The sequence below is a fragment of the Schistocerca nitens genome, chromosome 12, assembly GCF_023898315.1.
Source record: "Schistocerca nitens isolate TAMUIC-IGC-003100 chromosome 12, iqSchNite1.1, whole genome shotgun sequence".
In the NCBI taxonomy this organism is placed as follows: domain Eukaryota; kingdom Metazoa; phylum Arthropoda; class Insecta; order Orthoptera; family Acrididae; genus Schistocerca; species Schistocerca nitens.
In genome coordinates, this window is record NC_064625.1 from 102715536 (window position 1) to 102736840 (window position 21305).

Consider the following 21305-nt stretch of genomic DNA (forward strand, 5'->3'; position numbering starts at 1 on the left):
TGACCTTAGTAGTTGAGCGCCCTCAAAAAAAAAAGAAAAAACTGCGATCTGTGATAGAATTCTTGAACACAGAAGGTGAAACGCCTATTATTGTACATGAAAGACTGAAACATGTGCAAGTTGCAGCAATGATATCAGCACTGTTAGGAGATGGGTTCGTTGATGTAACGAAGCTGAAGAACGAACATCGTTGGCTGACGAAATGTGGAGCGGCAGACCAGTGACTGCAGTGACTCCACACGACATTTGGCGAGTCGATGACATCATTGGTTGTGACTGCTGGGTGACTGCATATGATTTTTGTAGCATTATTTCTCTCAGTAAAGGCAGGACTGTAAACTTCGGATGTTTTCAAAAACTGTGGCCTGTTCCGTGAGGCGCAGTCATACTCGTGAACAGAAATTTTGCCACCTCACGATCGCCCGATAGCTGTCAAAAATCTATGCAGCGACCTTCGGATGGTTAACAAGTCTATTTTGAAAATTTCAAAAGAAAAGACCCATGTTTGCGGCCTGTGGCAAGGTATTTTCGTCGCGGTAAGATCTATTTACGAAATTTCAGTCACCAACTTTCTCTTCCGAATGCGAAAATATTTTGTTGAGCCCAACTTACAGAGGTAGGAATGATCATCAAAATAAAATAAGAGAAATCAGAGCTCGAACAGAAAGGTTTAGGTGTTCGTTTTTCGAGCGCGCTGTTCGGGAGTGGAATGGTAGAGAGATAGTATGATTATGGTTCGATGAACCCTCTGCCAAGCACTTAAATGTGAATTGCAGAGTAATCATGTAGACGTAGATGTAGATGTAGGGTCGGCGTGGTTACAATCGAATTTAGCAAGGATACTCTTCCTGCCGCCACCCCGTACCCCCCCCCCCCCCCCAGGATGGAATCAGTGTACCCCAACTGTCTGCGTCTAGTATAAATCATGAAATAGTGCGAATGTGTTTCAGATGTCTGCGAGGCGTGTAACTGAGGTGGGACATGGGGACCAGCCCGGTATTCAGCTAGTGTAATGTGGAAAACCGCCTAAATACCACATCCAGACTGACCGGGTCACGAACCCTCGTCGTTAATCCGGCGGGCGGATTCGATCCGGGGCTGGCGCGCCTACCCGAGTCCAGGATGCAGCACATTAGCGCTCTTGACTAACTTGGCGGGTATATTACGATCGACCACTTGTTGCCAAAATTTATACTTTGCATTTCATAACTATATTTTCAAAGTTTCAAGCCGAAAGGGCCGATTCTGCGGCCTGTAGCGCAGTATTCAGTCATAATCGTAAACAATGGCTACCTTACGGTCGTCTGACAGCCATCAAAATCTGTATTGCACATTTCAGGTTTTTCACAAGCCTATCTTCAGAATTTCAACCGAGAAAGCCGAAAACTGCTCCTTAAGTAGCACCCATCGCGCGCGTCTCTGTACAAGCAATTACCGATTGGGGAACTGCGAAGCTCGAGTTGGATAATTGAACTGAATCGCAAGTTGAGCGAGAGAGAGAACGACGTTGAATGTTATCTCAGATTTTTCGTCTCAGCTCAGTTTAACCCGGTTTGGCGCAAACCCGAGTTGGCCCTTCGCTACTGCAGCACCTCAACAATGTTTCATTTCACAGTGCATTATTGCCGTACACTTCGACCAGCTCACCATAGATCGCTGCACCGTTGCTGTCCTTCAAACGAACAAAACGTTGTACTGCGTGGTACTCCATTTTACGGTCCCGGCGGAGGTTCGAGTCCTCGCTCGGGAATGGGCGTGTGTTTGTCCTCAGGATAATTTAGGTTGTGTGTAAGCTTAGGGACTGATGACCCTAGCAGTTAAGTCCCATAATATTTCACACACATTTCATTTCAACTCCATTTTACCACTGGGCTACCCCGTTGTGTTTTGCACCCTCAGCGGCATGGTGAGGTACTGGGGCGGGAGGATTCCAGTGTTTAAGAGGGCTGGAGACACCTGCCTACAAGATAAGAAAAATTCAATCTCGCATAGCTATTTCTGAACATAATAATTAAAATTTTATGAGTAACCGTCCTCCCTTATGCTCCTGCTTTGAATTAGTCGCCATTGGCAGCTTTCTGGTTCGCGAAAATGTGGCCAATTCGGAGAAAAAGCGTAACTTCACCTACAATTAAAACGAAAAACAGATATTTGTGATAGAGTTGATGGTGGTGTCGTGGGACTCTGCGGGTAATTTGGGCCTCCTATATATCTAATAAACAACCTGGTGCATTCTGTTTGAAAATTCATTGAATATTAGTTCATAGTTTCGCCTGTAGAGCATCCAGCTGCAATTGCTAGTTTTACCAGAGAACAGCGATGCTATCTTCTTTCCACTGCCGGCCAGTGTGGCCGTGCGGTACTAGGCGTTTCAGTCTGGAACCGCGCCATCAAAAATGGTTCAAATGGCTCTGAGCATTATGGGACTTAACATCTCTGGTCATCAGTCCCCTAGAACTTAGAACTACTTAAACCTAACTAACCTAAGGACATCACACACATCCATGCCCGAGGCAGGATTCGAACCTGCGACCGTAGCAGTCGCGCGGTTCCGGACTGAGCGCCTAGAACCGCTAGACCACCGCGGCCAACCGCGCGATCGCTACGGTCACAGGTTCCAATCCTGCCTAGGGCATGGATGTGTGTGATGTCCTTAGGTTAGTTAGGTTTAAGTAGTTCTAAGTTCTAGGAGACTGATGACCACAGATGATAAGTTCAAATGGTTCAAATGGCTCTGAGCACTATGGGACTTAACATCTATGGTCATCAGTCCCCTAGAACTTTAGAACTACTTAAACCTTACTAACCTAAGGACATCACACAACACCCAGCCATCACGAGGCAGAGAAAATCCCTGACCCCGCCGGGAATCGAACCCGGGCCCCTTGGGGTGGCAAACCGCCGCGCTGACCACTCAGCTATCGGGGCGGACGTGCTGACAAAATGAGTAAAAAAAAAAAAGATCCAAACTATTATCAGTACAGAGGTTCTGCTCAGTTTTGTTTGCAGATGCCCGTGAAGAGTTAACATGTAAGAGAAAACAAAGAAAAAAAAATACTTGATATAAACAAGATACACTCCTGGAAATTGAAATAAGAACACCGTGAATTCATTGTCCCAGGAAGGGGAAACTTTATTGACACATTCCTGGGGTCAGATACATCACATGATCACACTGACAGAACCACAGGCACATAGACACAGGCAACAGAGCATGCACAATGTCGGCACTAGTACAGTGTATATCCACCTTCCGCAGCAATGCAGGCTGCTATTCTCCCATGGAGACGATCGTAGAGATGCTGGATGTAGTCCTGTGGAACGGCTTACCATGCCATTTCCACCTGGCGCCTCAGTTGGACCAGCGTTCGTGCTGGACGTGCAGACCGCGTGAGACGACGCTTCATCCAGTCCCAAACATGCTCAATGAGGGACAGATCCGGAGATCTTGCTGGCCAGGGTAGTTGACTTACACCTTCTAGAGCACGTTGGGTGGCACGGGATACATGCGGACGTGCATTGTCCTGTTGGAACAGCAAGTTCCCTTGCCGGTCTAGGAATGGTAGAACGATGGGTTCGATGACGGTTTGGATGTACCGTGCACTATTCAGTGTCCCCTCGACGGCCAGTGTAGGAGATCGCTCCCCACACCATGATGCCGGGTGTTGGCCCTGTGTGCCTCGGTCGTATGCAGTCCTGATTGTGGCGCTCATCTGCACGGCGCCAAACACGCATACGACCATCATTGGCACCAAGGCAGAAGCGACTCCCATCGCTGAAGACGACACGTCTCCATTCTTCCCTCCATTCACGCGACACCACTGGAGGCGGGCTGCACGATGTTGGGGCGTGAGCGGAAGACGGCCTAACGGTGTGCGGGACCGTAGCCCAGCTTCACGGAGACGGTTGCGAATGGTCCTCGCCGATACCCCAGGAGCAACAGTGTCCCTAATTTGCTGGGAAGTGGCGGTGTGGTCCCCTACGGCACTGCGTAGGATCCTACGGTCTTGGCGTGCATCCGTGCGTCGCTGCGGTCCGGTCCCAGGTCGACGGGCACGTGCACCTTCCGCCGACCACTGGCGACAACATCGATGTACTGTGGAGACCTCACGCCCCACGTGTTGAGCAATTCGGCGGTACGTCCACCCGGCCTCCCGCATGCCCACTATACGCCCTCGCTCAAAGTCCGTCAACTGCACATACGGTTCACGTCCACGCTGTCGCGGCATGCTACCAGTGTTAAAGACTGCGATGGAGCTCCGTATGCCACGGCAAACTGGCTGACACTGACGGCGGCGGTGCACAAATGCTGCGCAGCTAGCGCCATTCGACGGCCAACACCGCGGTTCCTGGTGTGTCCGCTGTGCCGTGCGTGTGATCATTGCTTGTACAGCCCTCTCGCAGTGTCCGGAGCAAGTATGGTGGGTCTGACACACCGGTGTCAGTGTGTTCTTTTTTCCATTTCCAGGAGTGTATGTAGCCTAAAAAGGGGAGCAAAATCGTTCTGTGTCTAGAGCGACGCTTCAAATGGCCTTCCTCTTGACTTGCCTTTCGAAGAGGTAGTTAGTCGAAAAATCGGAAGGAAGCCAGTTTTATCGCCTGGCTGCGGGACTGACATTTATGTATGTGATTTTTGTAAATCACAGAGTTTTTCAAAATATTGGAGATACCTGAATCTTGATAAACATGTTTTTTTTTATAAATTTAAGTGCGAGGATGATCTCCCAACAAAGTTCCACATTCTACACTCTTATAATTATATTTGAGTCAGTAAAACTGTTTACCTTGTAAGTTCTGATTTAATCTCTTGACTGTATCCCAATGGGCTCAAATTACCAACACAACGTTTTTTTTTTTTTCCAGCTTGTAAGCGTTCCATAAAAATCATATTTGTGGCCCATGTATAATTGGTGCAAAATTGGATGATAAATACATAAAGACATATCATAGTATGTGCACATCAACGTTTATGTAGATAGGAAAGAAACTGGGACAGTAAGTATAAAAAATGCGCTGCTTCCAGAGCGGGAAGACGTGCCGGTCGCCGAATCCTCTCGGCGGATGTCGAGATTCGGTGTGCTGGCCAGCCTGTGGATGGTTTTTAAGGCGGTTTTCCATCTTCGTCGACGAATGCGGGCTGGTTCCCCTAATTCAGGGCTTAACAACTGGCCAGTTTTGAGCGCGAGTACTCGCGTCTGCTCAGGCACGTGCTCGCGAGCAGGTGCAAGGTCGCGGAGTAGGGAGGGAGGGGAGGGAGGGGAAATGCGCGCGCACGTTTGAATGTGATATCGCGTTCGTAGCAGATTTAACTAGCCATCTGAATGCTTTGAACATTTTACTACAAGGTAAAGATTTGCTAATTACTCATGTAGTGGACTGACAAGGCAGCCAGTCCACAGTGACAGTAGCCGAAAGGGCACACGTACACACACGCCGACTGGCGCGAAGTCTGGAACAGGATTCGTAATGAATGTGATAAAGAAAAGAACGTAGCTACTAGAACACTTAAGTTTTATATCGTCCTTTGGTATACACCATTCTTGATGATACAAGTGAGACTATCTTGAGATACATGCAATGGTACAAATGGCGCCTTGCTAGGTCGTAGCCATTAACTTAGCTGAAGGCTATTCTAACTGTCTCTCGGCAAATGAGAGAAAGACTTCGATCAGTGTAGTCGCTAGCAATGTCGTCGTACAACTGGGGCGAGTGCTAGTACGTCTCTCGAGACCTGCCTTGTGGGGGCGCTCGGTCTGCAATCCTGACAGTGGCGACACGCGGGTCCGACATGTACTAATGGACCGCGGCCGATTTAAGCTACCACCTAGCAAGTGTGGTGTCTGGTGATGACACCACAACTCATTTCATAGATCGAATACGAGCTTTTAAAATGAAGTTGACACTCTGGGTGAGTCAGCTGGAAACAGGAAACCTAGCTCATTTTCCTAAATTATCATCCATGCAAGATGTCACAAAGACTGTGAATGTTATTCACATAGTTTAGTTAATCAGCGCTTTCAAGATCTGACAGCACTAGACAGTGATTTTGATCTGTTCTCTCCATATTCAGCGAATATTTAAGAGATTCGTCCTGAGCTGCAGCAAGAAATTATTGACCTGCAGTGTGACAGAGAATACAGAGATAAATTTCAGAACAAGAAAAACATTTTGGAATTTTACAGACACTTCCCTCGGGATAGATTTCCTCGTTTGCACAAACTGGCGGCTACAATAATATCAATGTTCGGTTCCACGTATGTTTGTGAACAACTGTTCTCTGCAATGAAATGTAACAAGACGCACCTGAGAAACGCATTGTCTGATCGAAATTTAAACTGCACGCTGCGCCTAAAATGCACAAGAACAATTACTCCGAACATAGACGCAATTGTAAAGGGCAAAAAGTACAAGATAACCGAGAATCCCACACTTCAGTGACACCTTTCATTGTGTAACAGTTCACAAATTAATACGAATGCAGAGGTATACACTAAGCTAATAAAATTATGAGGCACGTGTACATTCTCCTTTATTTGTTTCATTTGCCCCAGTAATAATTCGTGAGTGATATCCCTGCAGGTGGGCGCGGATTTACAGTGACTGGCGGCAGCTGTTCTGTGCCCCACGTGACTCTCCCCACTCTCCGCTCTGGTCCAGTAGTGGGGGTAGCGTGCTCGCGCTGCTCCGAGCTCGCGCCTTGCTGCTCACAGCTTGCTCCGCGAGCACGTATGTTGTGAAGCCCTGCCCTAATTCTACCTCAGTTACACTGTGTCAGCGATTGCTGCACAAACACCGTCTCCACGTATGCATCCACCGTAATTATTCTACCATGCAAACATTTGTGGTTACACTCGTCTGATATGTGACGTTCCTGCGGGAAAGGGGGGGGGGGGCACTGGAGGCCGAACCGTACAATAATCCTGGATTCTGTATGGGGCGGCGGTGGGGTGGGTGGACTGCTGTGGCCTGTTGTGAGGTTGTGAACCACTGAGGGCTCCTGCGCGGGACGAAGCCTCTCCGTCGTTTCTAGGTCCCCGTTTAGTAAAAGAGAAGAAGAGGAAGTATAAAAAATCAAAGTGGGGGCCGATTATACCACCTCATCCTCTATAAATACGCATTCTTCAGCGGGCGGTGTCAATCTCATTTAAATCCTTCCTTGCGTACAATCGCGTCATCTTACAAAACACTTACAAGGGAACCTCCCCATCGCACCCCCCTCACATTTAGTTATAAGTTGGCACAGTGGATAGGCCTTGAAAAACTGAACACAGATCAATCGAGAAAACGGGAAGAAGTTGTGTGGAAGTATGAAAAAAATTAGTAAAATATACAAACTGAGTAGTCCATGCGCAAGATAGGCAACATCAAGTAGAATTTCTGCCCAGGAGCGCCGTGGTCCCGTGGTTAGCGTGAGTAGCTGCGGAACGAGGGGTCCTTGGTTCAAGTCTTCCCTCAACTGAAAATTTTACTTTCTTTATTTTCCCAAAGTTATGATCTGTCCGTTCGTTCAGTGACGTCTCTGTTCACTGTAGTAAGTTTAGTGTCTGTGTTTTGCGACCGCACCGCAAAACCGTGCGATTAGTAGACGAAAGGACGTGCCTCTCCAATTGGAACCGAAAACATTTGATCGCAAGGTCATAGGTCAACCGATTCCTCCATAGGAAAACACGTCTGATATATTCTATACGACACTGGTGACGGCATGTGCGTCACATGACAGGAATATGTTGTCGACCCACCTAATTTGTACACCTAGCGAATGGGTAAAAAGATTCTTCTACCTTGCCCGATTTAGGTTTTCTTGTGGATATGATAATCACTCCCAAAAAGGTGACGAAAACATAAGAGTTTGTCACATAAACTGAAAATAAAAAATTAAACTTTTCACTTGAGGGAAGACTTGAACCTAGGACCTCTCGTTCCGTAGCTGCTGTCGCTAACCACGGGACCACGGCGCTTCTTGACTCCCATTGTCCTTGATGTTGCCTATGTTCGCATGGACTACTCAGTTTGAATATTTTATTAATTTTTTCATAGTTCCACACAACTTCTTCCTGTTTTCTCGATCTGTGTTCAGTTTTTCAAGGCCTATCCACTGTGCCAACTTATAACTAAATGTGAGTGGGGTGCGATGGGGAGGTTCCCTTGTTAGAATACTTAAAACACCGACGTCTCAGAACTGTTGCAGCAGCCTTCTTCAGGGTATAGACAATTTAGGTGAGGAGTGGTGCTTCAGTATGTTGCATTTTAACTGTGTCTATAGATCACCAACGTCATATACCTTAAAATTTATCGGCACTGAAGTATCACTGTTAGGAGAGAGGAAACGCGTGTGTAGAAGACTAAAAAAAAAATGGCTCTGAGCACTATGGGACTCAACATCTGAGGTCATCAGTCCCCTAGAACTTAGAACTACTTAAACCTAACTAACCTAACGACAACACACACGTCCATGCCCGAGGCAGGATTCGAACCTGCGACCGTAGCGGTCGCGCGGTTACAGACTGTAGCGCCTAGAACCGCTCGGCCACCCCGGCCGGCTGTAGAAGACTATTGGTGGATCAACCAACTTGCTGCAAGTTATTATGAGCGGAGGCCGTGGTTTCAAGCTGTCATTTACGAAGAAAAGATCTCCGTTGCGGCCACGCTGTTTGTTAGTTTAGGCGGTTGTGGTAGCACAGTGTCCGGCTATGAAACGCCCTGCTAAGCCCGCAGGGCAGGACAAGTACTAGGAATTGTGGAAGTGGGCCAGAATGAGCGGGTGTCAGTTACACTCCAAACATAACACTTTATTTAGTTGTCCAAACATTACAGCGCAACTTCTAAGCTTGACTATCGACAGAGAAACGGGGTGCACTCAGCCCTTGTGAGGCAAACTGAGGTTCAAATGGTTCAAATATCTCTGAGCAGTATGGGACTTAACTGCTGAGGTCATCAGTCCCCTAGAACTTAGAACTACTTAAACCTAACTAACCTAAGGACATCACACACATCCATGCCCGAGGCAGGATTCGAACCTGCGACCGTAGCGGTCACGCGGTTCCAGACTGAAGCGCCTAGAACAGCACGGCCACACCGGCCGGCTCAAACTGAGAAGATAATCGATTGAGAAGTAGCGTCTCCGGTGTCGTAAACTGACATACGGCCGGGAGAGCGGTGTGCTGACCACATGCACTTCCATATCCACGTCCAGTGACGCAAATATGCTGTGAAAGACATGGCGGTCGGTCGGTACTATTGGGCCTTCCGAGGCCTGTTCGGACGGTATTTTCGCCTATTCAGACACAATATGCTACATTTCTTTACGCTTAGGGTCAACTGGGAATTATTGCACCAACCGTCTATCCCCTGCAGGTCATCCTGCAATTCGCTACAGTTTTGTAGCGTTGCACATTCCTATAGATGACTGCATCGACCACTATAGGCATTAAGGATTTTCCGTCATTTTTTTTTTTACATTCTAATTCGTTCTCCTGTGTCTTATTGTCCAGTCTGCATATGTGCCACTCTTCTTGGTTCCACCTCCCAGTACAGTTTTTAATTATTATCTTAATGTAATCTATTCACCAAACTGTCAAATTCCTAAGATTCTGTATGAAGACTGGTGATCTTGCAGCTCTCGAAGAATGAAATTACAATGAAATCCACACCTTTAGCTGCTTACAGTTGAAAATGTGTGCCCCGACCGGGACTCGAGCCCGAGATCTCCTGTTTACATGACAGACGCTCTACCCCGCCCCCCCCCCCCCCCACCCCCTGAGCCACCGACGACACAGAGGATAGTGCGACTGCAGGCACTTATCCTTTTCACGCTCCCCGTGAGACCCACATTTTCAACTTACTGTCCACACACTACATTTGTAGTGCTCCTGTCCACTATACTTATCACTCGCGGCAGTCAATCGACCGATTCCCGTAAGAGTTCTGGCAATGTGAGTGCATCCGCACTGGAGAACCTCAGGACATCACACACATCCATGCCCGAGGCAGGATTCGAACCTGCGACCGTAGCGGTCGCCCGATTCCTGGCTGAAGAGCCTAGAACCGCTCGGCCACAACGGTGTAGATTATATTTAAAAATATTAAATAAAATACTTCCCATATGTGTTTATAAGTGATATATGTACCATTTTATTCGGAAAATTCCAAATTTTATTACTACATAAAAATCCTTCAACAAAATCGACCTAGTACTTACATATAAAACATGGCACGGCATCAAAGTTTCTCTATATTGAAATAGAGCTGTTTTGCTCGATACATTTGTCTGAAGTCCAACCAGTTATTACAACTTCCATTTCCCTGTTTCTAGCTTAATTCCGTCCGTTTTCAGCTCAATAACTGACTGACGAGGACAGAAAGCTGCTAGAGCTTCCAGTGGAGTCTGTGAGCGAAATCAGACTTTCCAATAGACAACCGTCACGGAGAATCGAAGCTAATGATCTCAGTTTTGATGAGGCGGAAGGTAGAGACTGCCCACACTACGCTTGTCCGTCCTCTGCTAGAGTACTGCTGTGCTGTATTGGATCCCTACCAGATAGGACTGGCGCCGGACATCGAAAGAGTTCAAAGTAGAGCAGCCCGTTTTGTATTATCGCGAAGTAGGGGAGAGAGTGCCATGGATATATTATTTTATTTTTTTTATTTATTTATTGATTTATTTAACCTGGCAAGATTAGGTCCATCAGGCCCTCTCTTACATCTAACCAGGCATTCTACTTATTTTACATTCATACGTTTTTGTAGGCATGTTAAACTACATCTAGTATAAAAAGTGAAATAAACAATTTGAAAGGTACACCTGGAAAAATACATACATATAGAGTTTATATTCGTAGATCATAAGTACTGTTATAATTAGACATTATTGAAGAGACAGATTTTATATGGGAGTGCTGGCAGCAGGGAGTATGAGGGAGACTCATGGCGAAGGGAGGAGAAGAATAGAGAGCCATGATGAAACATAACTAAGGAAATATAAAGGAAAAGAAGATTGTGTGGCTAATAGAGGTAGATGAAGAGGAAGGCATCTCAGGAGCAAGATAGGATACGCTAGCTTTGCTATTTGACAGATGAGAGGATTGGCCTTGTATATTAATTTTGTGGAGAACTTTATGAGGATGATAGTAGGAAATGCTTCAACTTCTTCTTAAAAGCAGCAGGAGATTGAATTTTGCGCAAGGTAAGGGGCAGTTTGTTCCAGAGGCGGACAGCGGCAACTGAGAAGGAGTTTGCAAAAGTTTTTGTTTTGTGAGTGGGCACAGTTAGGATACCAAATAAGAGTGACCTCGTGTTTCGATTATGATGGCATGACAGGTTTTTAATCTCTGAAGCAAGGTACTGGGGTGCTTGCGCGACGAGGAGTCGGTGGAGTAGACATAGAGTGTGGTAGTCACGCAATTTGTCCGGCCGCAGCCACCCTAGCTGGGAGTATGCAGCACTAACACGATCATATCGGCGAATGTTGCAGGTGTAACGCACACAGGCATTCATGGTTAGCTCTAGCCGTCTTTTGTTTTCACTACTCATGCCTTGTTGAATCACATCACAATAGTGGAGGTTCGGTAGAACGAGTGCTTGCACGAGCTGGCGTTTCAAGTCCTGTGGAAATATGTTCCGAAACTTTTTGAGAGCATAGAGACAAGCAGACGTCTTTCGGCACACTGCGACTGTATTCTCCGCCCAGTTGAGATGCTCATCCAAAGTTACACCCAAGTTCTTCACTGTTTTCTGATACGGTATTGGAGTACCGTCGAGCAGAATAGGAGGTAGCCGTTCGCGGAAATCTGAACTTATTAATTTCTGATGGGCTATTAAGATTACTTGCGTCTTTTTTGCATTTAGTTTAAGCCCCAGGTTTTTCGCCCATGTCACTACTGAAGACAGATCATCATTCATCTGAGCGATTGCAGTGTTTACATCTTCAGGTCTGACGCTTAGGTAGAGCTGGAGGCCGTCGGCATAGAAATGATATTTACAGGAGGACAGAACCGACGAAGTATCGTCGACGTGGGATGGAAATCATTAAAACAAAAACGTTTTTCGCTGCGGTGAGCTCAAATTTCAGTCACATTTTCCTGTAAATGTGAAAATATTTTAATGTCGCCAACCTACATAGGGAGAAATCATACTCATAGTAAAATAGGAAAAATTAGAACTCATACAGAAAGATTTAATGGTTCGTTTTTCGCTCGCGCTATTCGAGAGTGGAATAGTAGAAAATTGGAAATTTGTGGTAAGGTCGTATGGGACCAAACTGCCGAGGTCATCGGTCCCTAAGCTTACACACTACTTCATCGAACTTAAAACTAACTTACGCTAAGGACGACACACACACACACACACCCATGTCAGAGGGAGGACTCGAACCTCCGACGAGGGGAGCTGCGTGGACCGTAACAAGACGCCTGAGACTGCTCGGCTACCCCGCGCGGCGGAATAGTAGAGAAATACGCTGAGGGAGGTTTGAAGAATGTGAATTTCAAAGTAGTCATGTATAAGTAGATGTAGATGTAGACGTAGACGTTCCCACGTCTGCAGCGACCAAGGGCTTGTCATACTACGTCATAAATGCAAAGTCGTGCGACGTCAGTGGCTAGATACACTCCTGGAAATGGAAAAAAGAACACATTGACACCGGTGTGTCAGACCCACCATACTTGCTCCGCACACTGCGAGAGGGCTGTACAAGCAATGATCACACGCACGGCACAGCGGACACACCAGGAACCGCGGTGTTGGCCGTCGAATGGCGCTAGCTGCGCAGCATTTGTGCACCGCCGCCGTCAGTGTCAGCCAGTTTGCCGTGGCATACGGAGCTCCATCGCCGTCTTTAACGCTGGTAGCATGCCGCGACAGCGTGGACGTGAACCGTATGTACAGTTGACGGACTTTGAGCGAGGGCGTATAGTGGGCATGCGGGAGGCCGGGTGGACGTACCGCCGAATTGCTCAACACGTGGGGCGTGAGGTCTCCACAGTACATCGATGTTGTCGCCAGTGGTCGGCGGAAGGTGCACGTGCCCGTCGACCTGGGACCGGACCGCAGCGACGCACGGATGCACGCCAAGACCGTAGGATCCTACGCAGTGCCGTAGGGGACCGCACCGCCACTTCCCAGCAAATTAGGGACACTGTTGCTCCTGGGGTATCGGCGAGGACCATTCGCAACCGTCTCCATGAAGCTGGGCTACGGTCCCGCACACCGTTAGGCCATCTTCCGCTCACGCCCCAACATCGTGCAGCCCGCCTCCAGTGGTGTCGCGACAGGCGTGAATGGACGGACGAATGGAGACGTGTCGTCTTCAGCGATGAGAGTCGCTTCTGCCTTGGTGCCAATGATGGTCGTATGCGTGTTTGGCGCCGTGCAGGTGAGCGCCACAATCAGGACTGCATACGACCGAGGCACACAGGGCCAACACCCGGCATCATGGTGTGGGGAGCGATCTCCTACACTGGCCGTACACCACTGGTGATCGTCGAGGGGACACTGAATAGTGCACGGTACATCCAAACCGTCATCGAACCCATCGTTCTACCATTCCTAGACCGGCAAGGGAACTTGCTGTTCCAACAGGACAATGCACGTCCGCATGTATCCCGTGCCACCCAACGTGCTCTAGAAGGTGTAAGTCAACTACCCTGCCCAGCAAGATCTCCGGATCTGTCCCCCATTGAGCATGTTTGGGACTGGATGAAGCGTCGTCTCACGCGGTCTGCACGTCCAGCACGAACGCTGGTCCAACTGAGGCGCCAGGTGGAAATGGCATGGCAAGCCGTTCCACAGGACTACATCCAGCATCTCTCCGATCGTCTCCATGGGAGAATAGCAGCCTGCATTGCTGCGAAAGGTGGATATACACTGTACTAGTGCCGACATTGTGCATGCTCTGTTGCCTGTGTCTATGTGCCTGTGGTTCTGTCAGTGTGATCATGTGATGTATCTGACCCCAGGAATGTGTCAATAAAGTTTCCCCTTCCTGGGACAATGAATTCACGGTGTTCTTATTTCAATTTCCAGGAGTGTATAACCCGAGGCCAAGTTCGTCGCGTGCTATCAAACACGCAGTCAAGAATTACTAAATTCGTCTGAAATAGTTACTCGCTCGCTGCCAGAGGCGGCTGCTGGCAGTCGTAAGACCCGTAAAGTCACGTGCTGTGACGTACGCCACACGGCCTGTCTCTCGTGCCGGCCGCGGTGGCCGAGCGGTTCTAGGCGCTTCAGTCCGGAACCGCGCAACTGCTACGGTCGGAGGTTCGAATTCTGCCTCGGACATGGATATGTGTGATGTCCTTCGGTTAGTTAGGTTTAAGTAGTTCTAAGTTCTCGGGCCTCCCCCCATGAACCATGGACCTTGCCGTTGGTGGGGAGGCTTGCGTACCTGAACGATGCAGATAGCCGTATCGTAGGTGCAACCACAACGGAGGGGTATGTGTTGAGAGGCCAGACAAACGTGTGGTTCCTGAAGAGGGGCAACAGCCTTTTCAGTAGTAGCAGGGGCAACAGTCTGGATGACTGACTGATCTGGCCTTGTAACAGTAACCAAAACGGCCTTGCTGTGCTGGTACTGCCAACGGCAGAAAGCAAGGGGAATCTACAGCCGTAATTTTTCCCGAGGGCAATCAGCTTTACTGTATGGATAAATGATGATGGCGTCCTCTTGGGTAAAATATTCCGGAGGTAAAATAATCCCCCATTCTGATCTCCGGCCGGGGACTACTCAGGAGTACGTTGTTGTCAGGAGAAACCAGATGGCAGTTATAAGGGTAGAGGGACATGAAAGGGAAGCAGTGGATGGGAAGGGAGTGAGACAGGGTTGTAGCCTCTCCCCGATGTTTTCAATCTGTATATTGAGCATGCAGTACAGGAAACAAAAGAAAAATTCGGAATAGGTATTAAAATTCATACAGAAGAAAGAAAAACTTTGAGGTTCGCCGATGACATTGTAATTCTGTCAGAGACAGCAAAGGACTTGGAAGAGCAGTTGAACGGAATGGACAGTATTTTGAAAGGAGGATATAAGACGAACATCAACAAAAGCAAAACGCGGTTAATGGAATGTTGTCGAATGAAGTCGTGTGATGCTGAGGGAATTAGATTAGGAAATGAGACACTTAAAGTAGTAAAGGAGTTTTGCTATTTGGGGAGCAAAATAACTGAAGATGGTCGAAGTAGAGAAGATATAAAATGTAGATTGGCAATGGCAAGGAAATCGTATCTGAAGATGACAAATTTGTTAACATCGAGTATTGATTTAAGTGTCAGGAAGTTGTTTCTGAAAGTATTTGTATGGAGTGTAGCCATGTATGGAAGTGAAATATGGACGATAACCAGTTTGGACAAGAAGAGAATAGAAGCTTTCGAAATGTGGTGCTACAGAAGAATGCTGAAGATTAGATGGGTATATGACATAACTAATGAGGAGGTATTGAATAGAATTGGGGATAAGAGGAGTTTGTGGCACAACTTGACAAGAAGTAGGGACCGGTTGGTAGGACATGTTCTGAGGCAACAAGGGATCACAAATTTAGCATTGGAAGGCAGCGTGGAGGTTAAGAATCGTAGAGGGAGACCAAGAGATGAATACACTAAGCAGATTCAGAAGGATGTAGGTTGCAGTAAGTACTGGGAGATGAAGAAGCTTGCACAGGATAGAGTAGCATGGAGAGCTGCATCGAACCAGTCTCAGGACTGAAGACCACAACAAGAACAAGTAGTTCTAGGGGACTGAAGGCCTCAGATGTTAAGTCCCATAGGGCTCAGAGCCATTTGAACCATTATGTGTCGCAGTGTTGCCACCAGTAACGTTTTAATCTTCGTATTACGATGTACATGCAACATCTTGTCCCATTTACTCTGTGCAGTCTTTCTCGGCCATCCCACAACTAAGATTTGTTGCAAATATTAGCAGTAATTTCAGTGCCACGAAATGGGCACCAGCCAGCTACTGCTCCCGTGCACTGCTGATCCTGACATCGACTGTTCGCTTACAGGAACGAGAAGTTCTACACGTGCTGCGACGAGCCGTACCTCGACATCACGTTCAACATCACGATGCGCCGCAAGACGCTCTTCTACACGGTGAACATCATCATCCCCTGCATGGGCATCTCGTTCCTCACCGTGCTCACCTTCTACCTGCCCTCCGACAGCGGGGAGAAGGTAAGTGTTTAAAAAAAAGCCACAGCAGCAGCAAGCGCTAGTCAGAAAGTAATTTCTCCTACCCTATTTCTCCCTCATGGTAATTCAGGATTCACGAATCTGGCCCACTTTCGGAAACTTTCTTCTACAACCCACTATTGTAACAGCGTCCTACATCAACGGATGACAGCACTGTTCACGTTTAAAAAATAACCAAAATTGACGTATGTACAAAACAGCGTTCAGCAGTTGAATTTATTACTTCAGAAGGTGAAACGGTCAGTTGTGTTCCTGAAACGCTGAACAAGGTGTTTGGAGACGTTACAGTGGACGTCAGCACTTTAGCAATATGGGTGTTTTCAACTGGAAGCGGAGTGCCCAGACAGCGACTGCAGTCACGTCACACAACATCCAGCATGGAGACCGAATCATCCACCACTGCACCACCAGACTTCCATCTCAACCTATAAGAGTGTTGTCTGTTCTTTCGCACATGTTCGAGAGAATAGGCACCACTCATATACACTACTGGCCATTAAAATTGCTACACCAAGAAGAAATGCAAATGATAAACGGGTATTCATTGGACAAATACAGGGTGATTCAAAAAGAATACCACAACTTTAGGAATTTAAAACTCTGCAACGACAAAAGGCAGAGCTAAGCACTATCTGTCGGCGAATTAAGGGAGCTATAAAGTTTCACTTAGTTGTACATTTGTTCGCTTGAGGCGCTGTTGACTAGGCGTCAGCGTCAGTTGATGCTAAGATGGCGACCGCTCAACAGAAAGCTTTTTGTGTTATTGAGTATGGCAGAAGTGAATCGACGACAGTTGTTCAGCGTGCATTTCGAACGAAGTATGGTGTTAAACCTCCTGATAGGTGGTGTATTAAACGTTGGTATAAACAGTTTACAGAGAATGGGTGTTTGTGCAAAGGGAAAAGTTCTGGACGGCCGAGAACGAGTGATGAAAATGTAGCACGCATCCAGCAAGCATTTGTTCGCAGCCCAGGAAAATCGACTCGCAGAGCTAGCAGAGAGCTGCAAATTCCACAATCAACTGTATGGAGATTCCTACGAAAGAGGTTAGTTATGAAACCTTAACGTCTGAAATTGGTTCAAGCACTGTCTGCAGCTGATAAGATTAAAAGAATCGATTTCTGTGATTTTATCCTTGCTCAAATGGAAACAGATGAATCTTTCGTTTCAAAGATTGTGTTTAGTGATGAAGCAACTTTCCACACTAACGGGAAAGTCAACCGTCACAATGTCTGTATATGGGGCACTGAGAATCCGCGGGAAACAACTCAGTATGAACGTGACTCGCCTAAGGTGAACGTTTTCTCTGCCATTTCAGCCAATAAAGTTTTTGGTCCCTTTTTCTTCGAAGGTGCTACTGTAACTGGACTACAGTATCTGGAGATGTTAGAGAATTGGCTGTTCCCTCAGCTCGAACAAGAAGCACAACAATTCATATTTCAGCAGGATGGAGCGCCACCACATTGGCACTTATCTGTCCGTAACTACCTGAACGTCAACTACCCGAGGCGATGGATCGGCCGCCAGGCAGCCCGTGACAGAGCACTTCATCACTGGCCTCCAAGAAGCCCTGATCTTACCCCCTGCGATTTTTTCTTATGGGGGTATGTTAAGGATATGGTGTTTCGGCCACCTCTCCCAGCCACCATTGATGATTTGAAACGAGAAATAACAGCAGCTATCCAAACTGTTAAGCCTGATATGCTACAGAGAGTGTGGAACGAAATGTTGTATCGGGTTGATATTGCTCGAGTGTCTGGAGGGGGCCATATTGAACATCTCTGAACTTTTTTTTGAGTGAAAAAAAACCTTTTTAAATACGCTTTGTAATGATGTATAACAGAAGGTTATATTATGTTTCTTTCATTAAATACACATTTTTAAAGTTGTGGTATTCTTTTTGAATCACCCTGTATATTATACTAGAACTGACATCTGATTACATTTTCAGGCAATTTCGGTGCATAGACCCTGAGAAATCAGTACCCATAATAACCACCTCTGGCCGTAATAACGGCCTTGAAACGCATGGGCATTGAGTCAAACAGAGCTTGGATGCAGCTTGAAAATGATACCGCAGTTCATCAAGAGTAGTAACTGGCGTATTGTGACGAGCCAGTTGCTCGGCCAACATTGACCAGACGTTTTCAATTGGTGAGAGATCTGAAGAATGGACTGACCAGGGCAGCAGTCGAACATTTTCTGTATACAGAAAGGCCCGTACAGGACCTGCAACATGCGGCGTGCATTATACTGCTGAAATGTAGGGTTTCGCAGGGAGCGACTGAAGGGTAGAGCCACGGCTCGTAACACAGCTGAAATGTAACGTCCGCTATCCAAAGTGCCGTCAGTGCGAACGAGAGGTCACCGAGACGTGTAACCAATGACACCCAATACCATCACGCCGGGTGATACGCCAGTATGGCAATGATGAATACACGCTTCCAATGTGCGTTCACCGCGATGTCGCCAAACACCGATGCGACCATCATGTTGCTGTAAACAGAACCTAGATTCATGCGAAAAAATGACGTTTTGCCATTCGTGCACCCAGGTTCGTCGTTGAGTACACCATCGCAGGCGCTCCTGTCTGTGATGCAGCGTCAAGGGTAACCGCAGCCACGGTCTCCGAGCTGATATTCCATGCTGCTGCAAACTTCGTCGAACTGTTCGTGCAAATGGTTGTTGTCTTGCAAACGTTCCCTTGTGTGAATGCTCTGAAAAGCTAATCATTTGCATATCATACCATCTTCTTCCTGTCGGCTAAATTTTGCGTCTGTAGCACGTCATCTTCGTGGTGTAGGAATTTTCATGGCCAGTAGTGTATATAGCACCACCCGCGACCTTTTTAACGTTTCTTTAAAATTTACACAAAATCCAGTCACGTTTCTACCTTATCCGATGCCAGCACTTCTAAAACACAAAATTGTACTGTTTATATAGGATGGGTCTGGAGACTTTTTGTTTGCTGTCCTACGTTCCCATGCTGGGGTGAGTTTTAGCTGCAAATTGCTTTGAGATAGGTTCCATGAATATAAATGAACTATATGCATTCCTTAGGGCGTCATGTGATTTGCTTTTTTTTCGGAAAGGATATTGTTCAATATACAGATAGGCGAACGTGTCAGTGTTTGAGGTCGCCAGATCGGGTTGAGACAGTGCAGTGTTAATGCGGGGTAACTGATTTAAATCCCTGTAGTGAAACAAATTCGGTTAGTCGAGGGAGGAGAGTTGCTTTCTAGCGGCGAAACTGCCTCAGATACTAAACCTCTCCGTCTTCGTAGCTGAGTGGTTGGTGCGCCTGCCTATCATGGGAGGAGGACCCGGGTTCAAGTCCCGGTACCGTGGCAGTTTTTCCTTTTTGGGAGGACTGGGATAGGGTGTACATAGTGTCATGCCATCATGCCAACTAAGGCGCTACTCGAGGAAGAAGTAGCTGCTCCGAGGTCTGGTCTGAAAAGCTGGCAGTGGCCAGTGGAGGGGGGGGGGGGGGAGGAGCAGTGTGCTGAGCACATTCCCCTCCAGTATCATATCCGAATGATGTCACATGGCAAAGAGTGCTTCGATCCTGCATGCACGTACCGAATCTCTCTATGGAGACCTTCACCGCACATGTACAGGGTGGTCCAATTGATTGTGACCGGGACAAATACCTCACGAAATAAGCATCAAACGGAAAAACTACAAACAACGAAACTCGTCTAGCTTGAAGGGGGAAACCAGATGGCGCTACACTGGACTCGCATTCCGGAGGACGACGGTTCAATCCCGTCTCCAGCCATCCTGATTTAGGTTTTCCGTGATTTCCCTAAATCGTTTCAGGCAAATGCCGGGATGGTTCCCTTGAAAGGGCACGGCCGATTTCCTTCCCGATCCTTCCCTAACCCGAGCTTGCGCTCCGTCTCTAATGACCTCGTTGTCGACGGGACGTTAAACACTAACCACCACCACCCACATGGCGCTATGGTTGGTCCGCTAAATGGCGCTGCCATAGGTCAAACGGATATCAACTGCGTTTTTTTTTAAAATAGGAACCCCCATTTTTATTACATATTCGTGTAGTACGTCAGGAAATATGAATCTTCTAGTTGGACCACTTTTTTCGCTTTCTGATAGATGGCTCTATAACAATCACAAACGTATAAGTACGTGGTATCACGTAACATCCCGCCAGTGCGGACGGGATTTGCTTCGTGATACATTACCCGTGTTAAAATGGACCGTTTACCAATTGCGGAAAAGGTCGATATCGTGTTCATGTATGGCTATTGTGATCAACATGCCCAACGGGGCTGTGCTATGTATGCTGCTCGGTATCCTGGACGACATCATCCAAGTGTCCGGACCGATCGCCGGATAGTTACGTTATTTAAGGATACAGGAAGTGTTCAGCCACATGTGAAGCGTCAACCACGACCTGCAACAAATGATGATGCCCAAGTAGGTGTTTCAGCTGCTGTCGCGGCTAATCCGTACATCAGTTGCAGACAAATTGCGCGACAATCGTGAATCTCAAAAACGTCGGTGTTGGCAATGCTACATCAACATCGATTGCACCCTTACCATATTTCTATGCACCAGCAATTGCATGACGACGACTTTGAACGTCGTGTACAGTTCTGCCACTGGGCACAAGAGAAATTACGGGACGATGACAGAGTTTTTGCACGCGTTCTATGTAGCGACGAAGCGTCATTCACCAACAGCGATAACGTGAACCGGCATAATATGCACTATTGGGCAACGGAAAATCCACGATGGCTGCGACAAGTGGAACATTAGCGACCTTGGCGTGTTAATGTATGCTGCGGCATTATGGGAGGAAGTATAATTGGCCGCCATTTTATCGATGGCAATCTAAATGGTGCAATGTATGCTGATTTCCTACGTAATGTTCTACCGATGTTACTACAAGATGTTTCACTGCATCTCAGAATGGCGATGTGCTTCCAACATGATGGATGTCCGGCACATGGCTCGCGTGCGGTTGAAACGGTATTGAATAGCATATTTCAGGACAGGTGGATTGGTCGTCGAAGCACCATACCATGGCCCGCACGTTCACCGCATCTGACGTCCCCTTATTACTTTCTGTGTGGAAAGTTGAAGGATATTTGCTATCGTGA

At 47.3% G+C, this 21305-nt stretch overlaps 1 protein-coding gene across 1 annotated transcript in view; it reads left to right on the top strand.

Annotated features, from left to right (window-relative positions):
- Window positions 1–21305, top strand: part of LOC126215284 (acetylcholine receptor subunit alpha-like) — a 703987-nt gene that overhangs the window by 621155 nt on the left and 61527 nt on the right. Inside the window, exon 6 of the mRNA XM_049941973.1 lies at window positions 15993–16161. Coding sequence (XP_049797930.1) covers window positions 15993–16161 — 169 coding nt within the window. The remainder of the gene's footprint in view (window positions 1–15992; window positions 16162–21305) is intronic.